This window comes from Amblyomma maculatum, chromosome 8 (genome assembly GCF_055883805.1).
Source record: "Amblyomma maculatum isolate TAMU_Amacu chromosome 8, ASM5588380v1, whole genome shotgun sequence".
NCBI classification, from domain to species: domain Eukaryota; kingdom Metazoa; phylum Arthropoda; class Arachnida; order Ixodida; family Ixodidae; genus Amblyomma; species Amblyomma maculatum.
The window spans coordinates 1,446,641-1,462,911 of record NC_139351.1 but is presented as its reverse complement, the minus strand read 5'-3'; the positions used below and the strand labels follow the sequence as shown (position 1 = coordinate 1,462,911).

Below are 16,271 nucleotides of genomic sequence, written 5' to 3'. Positions count from 1 at the left end.
CTACATCGGACAAACAGGACGATGCCTAAATGAGCGAATAATGGAGCACGCACGTAACGTCAAGAACTGGAAGGAAAGTTCACTTGTGGATCACATTCTCTCCTGTAAATCGAAAACTTGCAAGCATACTTAGAAGAAACTGCTGTGCTGGCAAGAAGTTTTAATATGACCGCACGTGTAATAATTAAAGCGAAGGGGATAAATGCTTCCGAAGAGACATGTGTTACCACTCCGTCGATTTGTTTATATGATAAGGAACTGTATTTTCTCCGGCGATGATACTGTTAGCACATGTGATATCTTGTCTTTGGCGTATAAATGTGCTGCATGTGTGGGAAAAAAATTTGTTGGAAGTTAGCGCTCGTGTTGTTCGGTCTTCTCGTGTGTCTTGTCTGTTTTGCGCTACAATATCTACCTGTTCATAATCCCAGTCTTCCATGGGGCTTTTCTCTTTGCTTCCACTATAGCAAGCAATTGTCTAGCATGTGGTCTAACCACCTGTTAGACCACAGCGCACCTAGTGGGAGAAGAACGAAACGCCCGGCGTGGCTACGAGCCACACTACGCTGAAGAGCCGACTTGGTAGCCCAGCTCTCGCGCTTGTATGATGTGAGTAGTCACGCGGTGTAAAGCGTAACTGCAGGACCACGCTACGCTGAAGGCTCGAAATCTGGCGTAGTATTGCTTTCGCAATAAAAGCAAACAGTTGCTTAAGTTGCGCACAAATAGTTTGCCAACACAGATGACGCAACGTTCTCGGTGGCAAGCTTGTACGCCTTTCGTTGGCATTTCGTCATCACCGTCAACCGCGACACGTATACGCTTCAATGTGCGCACTGCGAAGCGGCAGATCCGCGAGGCTTTTTTTTTTCCAGGCACACGCTGGGTAAACGATGTCGCTCATTGCGATGGAGTGCACTATAAAACATTCAGTGGCTTAGCTGTAGTTACGTCTAGAAGATTGCGAAAGCAAGAGGCGAAGTGTCTGCAATGGAAGACGAAACCACCTGTTAGGGTGCCTCGATGCGCGCGCCCTCGAAGGGTGGAGACAACTCCGCCATATTTTGTTCCACCCTTCTCATAGCGCTTCAGGAGCCTTACTGTTGTCTGCAATCCCAAGCTTGAACGCGCGCCAAAGAAGGCCACGCGACAGGAGCGATGGCGTACCATCCAAACGCACACTTCTCGGAGAAAGGTTGAGATACGGCGCCTTTCTTCCAGAAGTCTCATCTTGTCTAGCGTTCCTGCCATCTGCAATCCCGAACTTGAACGCGCGCCAAGGAACGCCACTCGACAGCCGTCGCAAAAGCGGGACTGAACTGATTTATTTGTAGGAAGGGAAAGGCACAGTAACTGTCTCACTTGTTTCACTTGCGTGGGCTCAAATATGAAGGAGGAGGAGGAGGAGGAGGAGGAGGAGGAAAAACTTTATTTAGCCCTATATTATTTGGCGGTTTTTGGACGTCTTCAGAGATTTCTGCTTGTTGCATCCACAAGAGTCCTCTCCGTCGACTTCGTCCACTTTTTCACAATGGTCGGTGGCCCTCAGTCCAGGGCTCCGCTGGCTGCTGCCGCCCGTTGGGCTCGCTGTACCAGACCTTGCTGGTCTTCGCAGCGGTCGCTGGACAGCAGAGTCTCCCATTGCTCCGCATTCGGGTTTCGAATTTTGGGGACCACATCTATGTTTTGACATGCCCATATGGAGGCTTAGAGGCGGCACTGACCCTTCCAAAGAATGTCCCCACCCTCCGGAGCGGCGGACGGGGGAGCGCTCATCGACATACACTACCATGGATGGATGAATGAAATTTAGGAGCGTCCCCTTTGAAACGGGGTGGTAAATTTTGCTACCATGCTCATTTTTCTCCCTATATCCTAATTATTGTTTTAGATACCACTTTATAAACCACAGCGCACCTAGTGGAAGAAGCGAGAAGCGCCTCGGCAATGCGAAAAGTAAAGACGCAGCTAGTATGCTGAACTAATGGGTGACTTCAATGCCAAGGTAGGAAAAAGCTGGCAGGAGACCAGGCAGTAGGTGACTATGGCATTGGTTCTAGGAATAGCAAGTGGGAGTTACTATAGTTGAGTTTGCAGAGCGCAATAACTTAAGAATTATGAATACCTACGTCAGCAAACAGAAGACCGGAAATGGACATTGAAAATTCCTAATGGGGATACTAAAAGTGAAATTGACTTCATACTGTGTTCTACCCCCGCCAATAGGCAAGGTGTAGAGGTAATCGGGAAAGTGCGATGCAGTGACCATAGGATGGCGAGGTCCCGAATTAGTCTTAGTCTGAAGAATGAACGCAACAGATTAGTAAGAAGGCAGTCTATCAACGTATTAGCGGTGAGGAGTAGGGCAGACGAGTTCAAGATCTCGCTACAGAATAAATATTCAGCTCGAGCAGAGAATAGCCACATTACTCTAGAAGCAATAAAATAATAATATCAGATATATCGTTTCTGAGTGCGCTATAGAAGTAGGCGGTAGAATAGTTAGAGAGGATAACGGTAAGCTGTCTAAGGAGACGAAATATTTGATTAAAAAGCGGCAGAGTATGAAAGCTTCCAATCCAACAGACTGGATACAATCGGCCGAGATATCAAAGCTAATCAATAAGCGCAAGGTGGCCGATATAAGGAAGTATAACATGGAGAACATTGAGCATGCTGTAAAGAACGGGGGAAGCCTTAAAGCGGTAAAGAAGAAATTGGGCATAGGCAAAAACCAGATGTATGCGATAAGGGACAAGGCGGGAAACGTCATCACGAATATGGACAAGATAGTCAAAGTAGCCGAGGAGTTCTGTACAGATATCTACAGTATCCAAAGTAGTCAGGATCGTAATGAGATTGGCGGTAGGGAAAAACAGACGTTCCATCAGTGACGAAAGACGAGGTTAAGAAAGCATTACAAACTATGCAAAATGGGGAAATCAGCTGGAGAGGATCAGGTAACTACGGATTTGTTGAAGGACGGGGAGGATATCGTGCTAGAAAAACTGGCAACCCTGTATACGCAGTGCCTGGTGTCGTCGACGGTACCGGAAGCATGAAAGAATATAAACATTATCCTGATTCATAAGAAAGGGCACTCTAAGGACCTTAAAAATTACAGAACAATCAGCTCACTGTCTTTTACGTATAAGGTATTTACTAGGGTAATCGCTAATAGAATCAGGACAACCTTAGACTGCAATCAAGCAAAGAATCAAGCAGGTTTTCGGAAACGGTACTCTACTATCGATCAAGTCCATACCATTAATCAGGTGATAGAAAAATGCTCGGAATATAACCAGCCCTTATACATAGCATTCATTGATTACGAAAAAGTATTTGGCGCAGTTGAAACCTCGGTGGTGATGCAGGCATTGCGAAATCAGGGGGTGGACGAGCCGTACGTGAAAGTGCTGGAAGATATATATAGTGGCTGCACAGCAACTATCGTTCTGCATAAAGAAAGTAACGAAATTCTCATAAAGAAAGGTGTCAGGCAAGTATTAAATATGCCAGGTCCTAGTAAGATAAACGGCATCAAACGGTCAGTTTCAACTTTTCAGTAATGGAGATATATAATCTCTTTTTGATTCGACTGATCTGGCATTTAAATGCACTAGTTTCGAACACGTGTCTATGTTTTTTCGTCCAACAAGACTAATAATATCTTAGGGATAAAGTTGCGAGGCATAGTTGATGTAAGCATTAATGAAAACTTGCAACATTGAACCGCTGCCATTTATCTTCTCTAGGTCGCTTTCTCGAACGATCGGAAGAATTTGAAATGTTTCAGTTCACCGCGCGAAAATAGAACCTTTTCTTGTCCAGCCATGATCGCGTTTCCGAGCGATGGTCGTACCTAACAGCTTTTTCAGAGATGGGCACAAGTGCTCATTTATGAAGATTGGAGCTTCTGTGGATATCTCTAGAGTAGCGTTTGTCAGCCCTTTTGTTCCGAGAAAGTTCAAGGACTTTGTCACGTTTTTGGCGACACTGGAACTGAGTGATTATGTTTTTCTTGTTTTCGTCTTTTATGGGCACCCTGTGGCACACATCGATATCATTTTGTGTTATGGTTTCCCAAATTGCTTCACCAATATTTTCGAGCAACTGTGCTACATTTTCATTTGGCTGCTCCTCCACTCCTTTTATTTCTAGATTTCTGTTGCGTGAATACTGCTCGGATTTTAGAAGCGCTGCTTGGGTTTCGGTCAAATCTTTCTCAAGCTTAAAAAGTTGTGCTGAAGGTTTTCATTTTGGCTTTTGAGCTCTTTGTTCTCACTCATGCTTACTTCGAGCCACTGGTTAGTCTCATCAAGTGCCTTACTCAAGAAATTCATGCTTTCTTTCAGTTCGTCTATCTCAATTTTTACGCTTCTAAGTTCAGATCGAAAGCTGCGCTCAAGTGAATCTTTCAGTTTTTTCATTTTAGTCTTCATTTCGTCTTTGAAATCTTGGAATAGTTTAGCAACTTCTTTAATCATGTTGCTGCTGGAACAATGCCACTGTTGCAGTCTAGTAAAAACACTTCAAAGGCACTGGGCAGCAGTAACAGCAAAAAGGAGTGAGTAGAAGTATTTGCGTCACAATAGGCCGCTAACCTGGAAGATGTAGGAAGATTTAATTATCTGTGTACAGCGCTGTCACCGCTGCCAATGAGCCGTTCAATGTCCGGGTTTTATAGGCGTTATCCTCGGTATCACGTAGTTCCACAGCTGTCTATCGTTGTCCGGCTTTTATAACTATCATGCAGGCTGATATATGAACTAAAAATTTAAAAGAAAATAGATAAAAAGTACAATCCTCAATGCTTTCCTTGGCCTCGTAGACTGTTGGCTTCGTTCCTTCATGCAGGCTGTCACCTGTGGCCAGTAGCGATTACTAAGGTAATCGCTAATAGAATCAGGACAAGCTTAGATTGTAATCAAGCAAAGGATAAAGCAGGTTTTTGGAAACAGTACTCTACTATCGATCATATCGATACCATCAAACAGGTGATAGAAAATATGCTCGGAATATAACCAGCCCTTATACAAAGCATTCATTGAATTGGAAGAAGCATTTGACTCAGTAGAAACCTCGGCGGTGATGCAGCCATTGCGAAATAAGGGGGTAGACGAGCCGTACGTAAAGGTGCTGGAAGATATATATAGGGGCTGTACAGCAACCATAGTTCTGCCTGATGAAAGTGAAAAAATTCCAATACAGGAAGGTGTTAGACAAGGAGACACAATCTCCCCAGTACTATTCACAGCTTGCTTAGAGGAAGTATTCAGAGACACTGAATGGGAGTAGTTAGGGATAAGGGTAGATGGAGAATACCTCAGTAATCTGCGATTTGCTGATGACATTGCCTTGCTAAGCAACTCGGGGGATGAACTGCAAATAATGATTGATGACCTAGACAGGAGAAGTAGAAAGGTAGGCTTGAAAATCAATATGCAGAAGAGTAAGGTAATGTTCAACAGCCTCCGGAAGGAACAGCAGATAACATTAGATAGCGAAGTATTGGAAGTAGTAGGCGATTATGTCTACTTAGGACAGATAGTAACGGCGGATACGGACCATGAAAAGGAAATCACCAGAAAAATAAGATTGGAATGGAACGCATTTGGCAAGCACTCGCAGATTATAACTAGCAGCTTACCGGTATCGCTCAAGAGGAAAGTATACAACAGTCGCATCTTACCTGTACTCACCTATGGGGCTGAAACGTAGAGGCTAACCAAGAGGGTTCTACTTAAGTTGAGGACAATGCAGAGGGGTATGGAACGAAAAATGGTAGGATAGGAAGGATAGGAAAAATGGTAGAGATAGGACGCGTGCAAAGCGGGTCAGAGAAATAAGCCACGTTACTTAAATTCTAGTGGAAATTAAGAAGAAAGAATTGGCATGGGCACGTCGACATGTGCGAAGAGAGGATAACCGATGGTCGCTTGGGGTAGCAAACTGTATTCCAAGGGAAGGAAAGCGCGGCAGGAAGTTAGGTGGACGGATGAGTTTAAGAAATTTGCAGGGGTCGAGTGGATGCAGCTAACACAGAACCGGGTTATTTGGAGAAATATGGGAGAGGCCTTCGCTCTGCAGTGGGTATAATCAGGCTGATGTTGATGGTGATGATGTAAAGCGTAACTACCAAACCACGCTGCACTGAAGAGCCGACTTGGTAGCCCAGCTTTCGCGCTGGTATGACGTCAGTAGTCAAGTGGTGTAAAGCGTAATTACCGGACCAAGCTATGCTGAAGGCTCAAAACCTGGCGTATCATTGCTTTCGCAATAAACGCTTGAATTCTTGGCATGGGACTTAGCTGTCTGATAGCAATTTGTTCGTTTTTCTCATTCGTTGTTGATCCCGAAAGGTATATATATATGATCCTTCCTGCCATAAACTCTATTTTGAAGGTTAGCGCTTATGCTATTTTGTCGTCGTCCCCGTTTTTTGTTCCTGCGCTATGCGCTTTGATTTACAATGTCTAACCAACAGGCCCATTACTATTCACTTCTGAAAATTTGCTGCAATGTGCATCGATACCGGATACTAGAACTTAAGGACAGAGGGAAGATCCGCGTCATCAACGCTGGTTTCACCAGCAAGGAATGCGCTGCCAGGGAATGCTTACCTATGGCGGCCGGCATGATTGCTGGCCGGACAGTTTGAGTCAAGAGACACAGGGTGCAACACGGTGGCGGTAAGGAAGGACTTGGTTCGGGTGGAAGATATCGCCATTACGATGTCCCCAGTTTACTTATTTGACTTCTCGGTCGTAATGCTTGGGTGATGTCGACAACCGTACTTTTAAGTGACGTCTTCGCGCTAAGTGCATAGAGAATGCTCCATATGATTCGATGTTGGAAAATGTGCGAGGTGCTAGGCGAGCAGATGACCCCGATCTAAACTGGCACAAGGGAAAAGAAAGCGACACTACGGAGTTCATTGAAGTAAAAGTTGTGTAGTTAGCGCCCGAGCCCGAGTGCACTGCACTCATTCCGGATGCCACTGAAACTTGCCCGGAAGTGACTAGAGCACAGGAATGCAAGAATAAAACGCTGAAAATTTTTAAAGTACTGCAAAGCAACACTAGTGCATGCCGCGAAGATTTTGTTCAAGAGCAAGAGAATGACGCGACCTTATGCTCGTGCTTTGATCACGTGGGCGTACAGAAAGCGAACAAGGGAAATAGCAGCCACTAGGTTTTCATTGCTAACGGCGTCCTTCCGATGAAATACGTCGCCGAGTTCGGTGAGGAGTAGAATCAAGCTGTTGTGCCCAAGCTGATGGGTTGATGGGAGGCCACCAAGGCGCGAAGAAAACCCTGCTTAATCTGCAGACAGAATTCTTCTGTCCCGCAATGCAGGGTGACGCTAAGCGGCTCATTGTCTCTTGCAATCTATGCCAACGCAAAACTCCTAAGGGTCACATCATACGAGCGCCTTTGGTACGAGTGCCCGTCATTGATACCCCGTTTCAGAGTGTGGCGATCGACGTTGTTGGCTCACTGAACCTGATGTCCGCTCATAGCAATCGGCACATCATCACCATGATGGACGATGCCACGCCGTACCTTGATGCAGTCGCACGTCCTAGCATCAAGACCGAAAGGGCAGCCAAAGCTCATGTCGGAATGTTTTCGAGTGTAGGAGGGCCCAGAGAGGTCCTTGGTTATAGGGGCACTAATTGCACTACCTAACTATTGAAACAGGTTAGCAGTTTGTTGTCAGTAAAACAGCTGAATAACTCTCCATTGAACAGCCTAGTCGAAAGGTTTAACGGCACGCTTAAACAAATCCTGAACCGCATGTGTCAAGAGGGACCGACCGATTGGGATCGCTACCTTGCTCTCCTCCTGTTCGCATACAGAGAAGTACCCCAAGAAAGCTTCGTATTTTCCCGCTTTTTCCAATAAAGGCGAATACGTGAGCAATCACTGTCAGCCTCTTCTTCATGAATGAAATATGGGGAGTCCACGAAATATTTCGGTCGATGATGACTCCTAGAAAGCGACGGCTGCTTTCGTAGGGTATTGCTTTACCATCAATGCGTATGGCGTAAGGTGACATATTATGGAGTGTAAAGGCAACTAGCGAACACTTTTCGGTCGATATCTGCAGACTGTCGTGACGCTGGGACTAAGCCGACCCGGCCTTCACTTGGTAGCGTGCAGAGACTCCGGGTTGATGAAGGATTGAATCTTCCAAGTTGGCAAAATATATACAAGCAGGTTTATTGGCACTTTGACAAAACTTATTTACATGATTATTTACATGAAAAAGAAGGGTATATCAGCAAAATGGCAAGCGTTAAGAGTTTATAGCGAGAAGCGTCTGGATGAGCCGTTTACCCAGGGCTCAGAGCGTCATTTCGTGCTCTGCAGCGTCCTTAAAACCCCTCCTTAAAACCCCTTAAAAGCCCCTCTCTGAAGATGCTGACCAACCAGTTCCAGGGCACGCCCCTCAGATATCGGCATCCAATTGAACACATCACTGCACTGATGGTCTGATGCACTGACTGGTCCGGTATTGTTTCGTTGGGCGGGGTCACTTGTTGGCGGGTAGAGCTTGGGAACGGCGAGGAGGTACATTTCTATTCTTCTGCAAAGATCCGATATCCGATCCGATCCGATGAACGGATGTAGTGATTGTAGTATCCAGTCAGCCCCAGGAATGCCCGAATTTCCGTCTTCGTGCTCGGCCGCGGGTAGTCTGCTACAGCAGAAATCTTAATCTCGCTGGGTTTCTTGAAAGCTTGACCTACATTGTGACCCAAGTAGTCCACGGTCGCCCTTGCCAGGCAACATTTCTCGGCCTTTACGGTTAGCCCAGCTTGACGCAAAAGGCTCAGTACAGCTCTTAGATGTACCATATGGTCCGCCCATGAGTCGGAAAAAATCGCAATGTCATCTAAATGAGGCACCGCGAATGTTTCACACCCCTTTAAAACCTTATCCATGAGTAGGGAAAAACAAAATGGAGCATTTTTGAGCCCGAAACTCATCATTGTTGGCTGGTAGCTGCCCGTCGGAGTGACGAAAGCCGCGTATCTGCTGGCGCGTTCAGTGAGCGGTACTTGCCAGTATCCTCGAGTAAGGTCCAGCGTAGTCACATATGCCGCTCTACTGACCTGTTCTACTCTCTCCTCGATATTCGGAATAGGATACACTTGATCCCTGGTGAGAGAATTTAGCTTTCAGTAGTCTACCACAGGCCTAGGGTCTTTACCTGGAGCTTCTACTAAGATCATAGGCGAAGCATAATCGCTTTCCGAGAGTTTTATTACTCCCAATTCCAGCATGCGAGTTACTTCCCTATCCAGTATTTCTTTTTGCCTTGGAGAAAATCGGTAGCACCTTGATCGCACTGGCACGTCTGAAGTCAGCTCAATATCGTGCTCAGTCAAATCAGTCCTGCCTGGCCTGTCCACGAAGCAGGCCTCAAACTCTGTTATTATCTCGCCCAGATCGGACAGCTGGGATTTCTTTAGTTCTCCTCTCTGCTCCGTCTTTTTGAGAAGCTCCTGAGCGTCGCTTTCTTTTCCGCTGAGGCAAATCAAGTTGTCCCCCATCTCCTCGGGAAGGTTTAACGTTAGATTTGCCACGGCTTCCCTCTGCACATAAGGCTTCATAAGATTGCAATGATAAATGCGCACTTCTTTACGCCTACCGGGGATTTTCACTGCGTAGTTAGTGTTAGAAAGCTTTGCAACGACTTCAGCAGGTCCTTCCCACTGTACTTCGAGCTTATTCTGCCTTGAACCTCTCAGCAACATCATCTGGTCCCCGATACGAAACGTCCTTTGACGGGCTGACTTATCATAGTACACCTTGGAACGAGCCTGGGCGGACTTCATGCTGGCCTCAACGAGTTCCTTAGTTTTATGTAAGCGATTAAAGAAGTTCAGAATGAATTCTACTACTGTTGGGTCTTCTCCGCGCCCCAACCAGGCTTCACGCACCATTCGCAAAGGTGAGCGCAGTGACCTTCCGTACACCAACTCGGCTGGGCTAAATCCAGTGGATTCGTGCGGCACTGACCGCAAAGCGAGAAGTGCTGCAGGCAGGTAGGTATCCCATTAGCGCTTGTTTTCATAGCACAGTCCCCTCAGGACTTGTTTGAGAACAGAATGCCATCTTTCTACGCTGTTTCTCTGCGGATGGTGGATCGAGCTATGCACTACCTTAATGCCGCATCTCTCGAGAAATGAGGTGGTGAGGACACTTGTGAAAACGCTACCCTGATCACTTTGGACCTCGGAAGGGAATCCAACTCGTGCAAACACTGACAGCAGCGAATCCACTACACTCTCGGACGTCACCTCGCGCAGCGGAACAGCTTCCGGAAACTTTGTGGCTGGGCATAACATAGTTGGGATATAACGGTACCCTGACTCTGTCACAGGAAGTGGCCCAACTACATCTATTACTAACCGGTGAAACGGCTCGGTAATGATTGGTACTAACACCATTGGGGCTTTCCACTTATCTTGCGCCTTTCCAACCCGCTGGCACGTGTCGCATGACCGTACAAAATTTTCCGTGTCCTTAAAACATCCAGGCCAATAGTATTCTTGCAACAGCCTCTGCTTTGTTTTCCTTATTCCAAGGTGACATGACCACGAGCTGCCATGGGAAAGTCGCAGTAACTCTTCGCGGTACTTTTGGGGAACGACTAATTGGTCCCGCTCTACTCCACGCTTATCCTTTAATAAGCGATACAGCACTCCCTTTCTCATATCGAAAGAAATATTCTTTGCTGTCTTAGTGGCGCGGTGGCGCTACCTTATCTCCTGTACCTTGGGATCATTGGCTTGCTCCATAGCTAAGTCTTCTCGGGTTCCACTTAAAAGTCTCGTGAGATTACTAGACACTGGCGGCAAGAGGTTACTCTCAAGAACGTCCTCATTCCGCGTCTCATCAAGTTCACTTTCAAGTTGACTTATCTGAGATGCCTCGCTCTCAAAGTTTTCTGACCCGCTATCTTCCGCATCGACCACTGTTTTAACTGCCGTTTCCTCCGCTGTGGATTTTTCTGGAATGAGCAGTGTAGCTAGTTCTCGCGCCTTTGAACGTGTTAAGGCTTGCACAACTCTGTCTCCGAAAAGGATGCCCCTCTTTCGCAGTAGCATGTCCCATTTGTTGGAAAACAAATACGGATAGCACTTAGGAAGCTTTCCTGAAACGACAGCCTCGGTTGTTAACTCGCCGAATGGGCCCTCGATGACCACGTTCGCGATTGGCAAGCACACACTCTGTTCCACCACTACCTGGCGGATCCATGCACACTGTCCTGTATAGTCGGAAGGCGACACATACGCCGGATGGACAACATCCATCGTTGCGGCCGAATCGCGCAGCACCTTGCAAGGCTTCCCGTTCACTACTAGGCTATGCAGGTAGGGTTCCAAAAGCTGCATATTTTCATCGCAGTCACTGACATACGAGAAAGCAATCTTTTCTTTCCGGCAGTTAACGGCAATGTGACCCTGCTCATTACACCTAAAGCATGTGAGCGGCTTCCTAGCCTCAAGCTTATTCTTTGTGTTCTGCGCGTTGTTCACTTCCCCACTTTTCTCACTGCCGTCCTTTCTAGGGAGTTTGCCTAAAGAAGCCTTCCTTTCTTCGTTTCCAACTCTAGCAAAGTGCCTTTCCTGACGGTTATTCACACTCAACTTGGGATTGCGGGGCCTATCCACTGCTGGGTTGCTGAATTGTCGGCGCGAAGCATACTCCTCAATGAGTTCGGCAGCTTCAGTTGCCACTTAATGTCGCCTCGGTCCTGTTAGCAATTTCTTTCTTTTTCTGGGAGGCAGTTAAAAAACTGCTCCAAAAGAATTCGCTCGACTACAGCGTCCCTATTACTGTAGGAATCTGTGCTCTTTAGCCACTCGCCCAAATTGACTCTTAAATTGTACAGGAATTCAGGGTAACTCTCGTCCCTGGACTTAGTAGCGTTCCGAAAACTTTGTCTGAACGCCTCAGCGCTAAGCCTATACTTTCTCAGAAGGCAAGCTTTGACCTTCTCGTAGTTGTCCGCGTCCTCCTTACTTAGCCGCGCGACAACCTCCGCTGCCTCGCAGGGCAGAACCGTCAATAATCTCTGAGGCCAAGTGTCTCGCTATAAGGACAGTTTTTCGCAGGTTCGCTCAAAGTTAGTCAGATACAGACCGATATCCCCTGATATCACATATGGCTGCATGTACTTTGATATCTTGAAATCTGCCTCCTTGTTGAGAAGAGGTACCGCTAGCTGGGGACAACTGCCCTACCTCTAGTTCTAATTTCCGGAGCTCAATTTCTTGCTCCAGCTTTTTTGCTTCTCTCTAAATATCACGCCTCTTTTCCTCTTTTTCCCGCTCTTTCTGCTGTCTGAGTTGCTCCTCCTTTTTTGTCCGATGAGGTTCCATGCTTCACTGAGCTCCTCATCATCGGTTCCCAAATCAATGATTGCCTTTATAATCAAGGGTTTTCGTGCCAAACCACTTGTATCAATTCCCAATGCCTCACACAATAGCAACAGTTCCGGTTCCTGCAGCTTTTGTAAGTCCATGATCGCTCCGAGTGTCGGCTACTTCCAAAACAACTGTGCAAACTACCAAACCTAAAGGCGTTTCAACACTCTTTACCAGTTCTAAAATCTAACCCTGTTCTAGAACCTGGTCCACATCAGAAGAAAAGCCAAGCACTCACCCACACTTGCGATCGATGTTCCGAGCTGCTTTCTTGTTGGCCGATTGTTGCTCCTGCTTGTTGCTTGAGATGCCACCTCCGATCACCAGATGTTGTGGCTTGTAGCTTCAGATGCCACCTCCGATCACCAGATGTTGTGGCTTGTAGATTCTAATCCACCTCCAATCACCAGATGTTGTGGCTTGCAGATTCAGATCCCAACGCTGGTCACCAGTTGTCGTGACGCTGGGACTATGTCGACCCGGCCTTCACTTGGTAGCGTGCAGAGCCTCCGGGTTGATGAAGGATTGAATCCTCCAAGTTGGCAAAATATATACAAGCAGGTTTGTTGGCACTCTGAGAAAACTTATTTACATGATTATTTACATGAAAAAGAAGGGTATATCAGCAAAATGGCAAGCGTTAAGACTTCATAGCGAGAAGCGTCTGGATGAGCCGTTTACCCAGGGCTCAGAGCGTCATTTCGTGCTCTGCAACGTCCTTAAAACCCCCTATGTCCAGTCCTCTCTGAAGATGCTGACCAACCAGTTCCAGGGCACGTCCCTCAGATATCGGCATCCAATTGAACACATCACTGCACTGGTGGTCTGATGCACTGACTGGTCCGGTATTGTTTCGTTGGGCGGGGTCACTTTTTGGCGGGTAGAGCTTGGGAACGGCGAGGAGGTACATTTCCATTCTTCTGCAAAGATCCGATATGGTGGTTCCGGCAAGTGGATTTCCTTCTCAGAAACCCAAGTGCACGTGCGCGCCACATACTGCTCCCAGCATTGTCCCTTTCCGGCAATTGCAAATCTTTCCTGCATTCCCGGGAATTCCTCTAATGGCCGTATTCGTCATGCTCCTTTCTTGTCCTGTACGTCAGCGGACGTGTCACTCTGTCGTCTCCTTTGGACAATAGGCATTCCTCACTTGACAATAGCGCTTCTCGACGGGAAGGGTGAACAATTGAACAAAAGCACATCCGGCTATTTCCCACAGGGCGACATGTTACTTGACTACTTGTATATAGAAAAAATCATTAAAGAACATCTGTTTGCCGTTTCAACGCGCTGTGTGTTTTGCCATATTTTCGTGTGTACGTCACCGCGGTTTTAAAGACAAAATGTGGTGTTCACTGCGGTTTTTGAAAAATTTACCTCCTAAAATTCAGTTGAAAGTGAAAAACGTGGTTGCCATTGTAATAAAAGGCCGTATCGTAAAACGCACAATACAGGATTCTTTGTACGGAGGTTCTTGCAGCCTCCTGAACGAATTCCCACCCACGACTTGAAAGCAAATGCGCGCAAATGATCTGTGTAGCATAATGTTTCCGTGGTTCTAGACCGCCAGAGACACCTGGACTCCATGGCAGATTAGGTGTTTAGGAGTCCTTATCTCTCCCATATATGAAAAGGGCGATTGTCCCTGCGCCAATCTCTTTTCAACACACATTAACAGTCGTAGGAGCTAACACAGAGCGAGTTTCCTTCTGGATTTCTGTCCGTGCCTGTAGAGATTCATTGGCTGGAAATCGAGATAATGTGGCACACCGCGTGGCCGTTTGACTGCCACTTAAGAATCAGGCATCTCTATGAGGAAGTTTCGTTTATTTAGGCGGCGTAGCCAGACTGGCGTGGTGCGGCCAGGACACCAAAAATATTTCTGTGGCCGCTGCTCTTTTGAGGCTTGCTCTACCCCGAGCTACCCTCGGACTCTCGCTTTGTCTTTTCTGAGTTCTATTCGCTCATTGAGCAAGCATTGGTACTCTTTCCTGCAAGGTCCTGCAAGGTACCGCACACAGAGCTTAGCACATCAACAGAGGTATTGGAAGGGTGCGGCCCAAAGAAAGATATCAGGAACGTGCAGGTGCTTGCTAAACTCACCAATATTCTGCGCCATTCCTTAGGATGCAGCTGGTACGTCCTTTTCCGGAAGCAGCGCTAATGAGCTCTTGTGTGAATAAAAGATTTCAAAAGCAGTATCCTTTATGGCACTTGAGCTTTAAATGTTTACATTGTTTTTCTCCAGTTATTGAATGGAAACTGGGGATCTAATGTGAGAGAATCGTTATCCAAGTGCGTATTTATTCAGAGATGTAGCGACGTAATGCTGCTTTGAAGCCTCCCCCCCCCCCCCCTCATCTTAGATAAAATGAAATCAAAAAGAAAGTTGAGCACAAGCATTGTTTATATATTCTTAGTTCCACGCGCAAAACATATATTTTCTCATCACTGGTCTTTTTTTTCTATCCTTCTTTTTTCTTTTGGATCCCTTAGCATGCGGAGACGACTCCTTTGGTCGCGATTGTGGTAAAAAGTGCTCGGACACGAATCCAGACGAAAACGTGAAGTCGTGTCGAGGCATACTCATGTGCTTACCAGACCCTTATGGATGCTCCTGCGGAACCGGATTTCATGGTCCATTCTGCAACGCAAGTAAGTTGTAGAGCACGTTACGGAAATCTGAATATCTATCGTGCTTTAAAATTTATAGCATTTTATAATAAACTGATTGTGTGCTTCGAAAATTGCTTGCCGTTTAACGGTGCTCTCTGTAGACATAACAATATGAAAGAAAAAAATTGCATCGTACATATAAATTGTCTTAAAATAAAATATGTACAACTAATTTTATCAATATGTAATGAAAAGGTTGCCTTCACAGCTGCTCATTACCAGTGCTTATCCTTTGTAAGATAAGGCACAAATCCGAAAATACAGGGCAAATAGGTAGCATCGTAAATTTCCAACACCCGAAATTTCTTGGTGGATCAGCCGTCGGGTTATGCAGAATGTCAAAGTAGCCCGAAAACTGCTCTCGAGCGGCTGCTGCGAAAAAGCCGTACATGAATACCTTGAATAGGGATGGCTGTGTAATGCTGCAATTAAACAGGAAAAGCGGAAAAAAGGAAAATTGTGTAAACGCGACAAGAGGCAATAAACACTCATTCTAAGGCATTCTAATAAAATTTTCTCTGTAATTTATAAGGGCACGATGGCGTCAAATTTCAGCTTGTGGATCTCATAAATCCCATCTGGTGAGAGCCACAACCTGAATGTTCTCTGATCCGTCGTGTGAACTGTCAATGCAGAATCAGCACTACAAGAAGGAGTGGTTTTCAGCGGAGTGCAGCGTATTGAGTCAGTAATTATTTACGCTGCATGTGTGAAAGTTACACGAGATGCGTGTACTTGCAATGCTTCCATCTCTGAACGTTTTATCATAAGTATTACATACGTATGTAGTCGCATTTTTCGGCGAGAGGCGTGTAAATACTAAATGCACGTTATTATAATCGGTCATTATTCCTCTTTACGCTAGTTCAGTAGAAATCAATTTAAATGTACACTTCATGAATGATTGTAGGATACGAAGCGGAACACACGCTCCACCATTGCTTAAAACATACAAGAATGCAAAGCGCAGGTGAATAGACGTTTCTTCAGATGTTGCGAGTGTTCGCTTTTCTTTGGTTTAGCGGTGGCTGCATGGTATTGCGTATAAAACACGAAGTCACGGCTGTTATTTTAACTTTTTTTTTTATCCAGCCAACAAGCTACTTCTGTCGATAATGTATGACTGAAATCTCTTGATTCAGATCACGCA

The 16,271-nt window shown here is 46.1% G+C and overlaps 1 protein-coding gene across 5 annotated transcripts in view; it reads left to right on the top strand.

Annotated features, from left to right (window-relative positions):
* The window catches only part of LOC146180432 (receptor-type tyrosine-protein phosphatase T-like), a 680,195-nt gene that overhangs the window by 289,183 nt on the left and 374,741 nt on the right, over positions 1 to 16,271 (top strand). For all 5 annotated transcript variants that reach the window (XM_084576027.1, XM_084576026.1, XM_084576025.1 and 2 more), the window contains one exon: positions 14,942 to 15,100. In XM_084576027.1, coding sequence (XP_084432153.1) covers positions 14,942 to 15,100 — 159 coding nt within the window. The remainder of the gene's footprint in view (positions 1 to 14,941; positions 15,101 to 16,271) is intronic.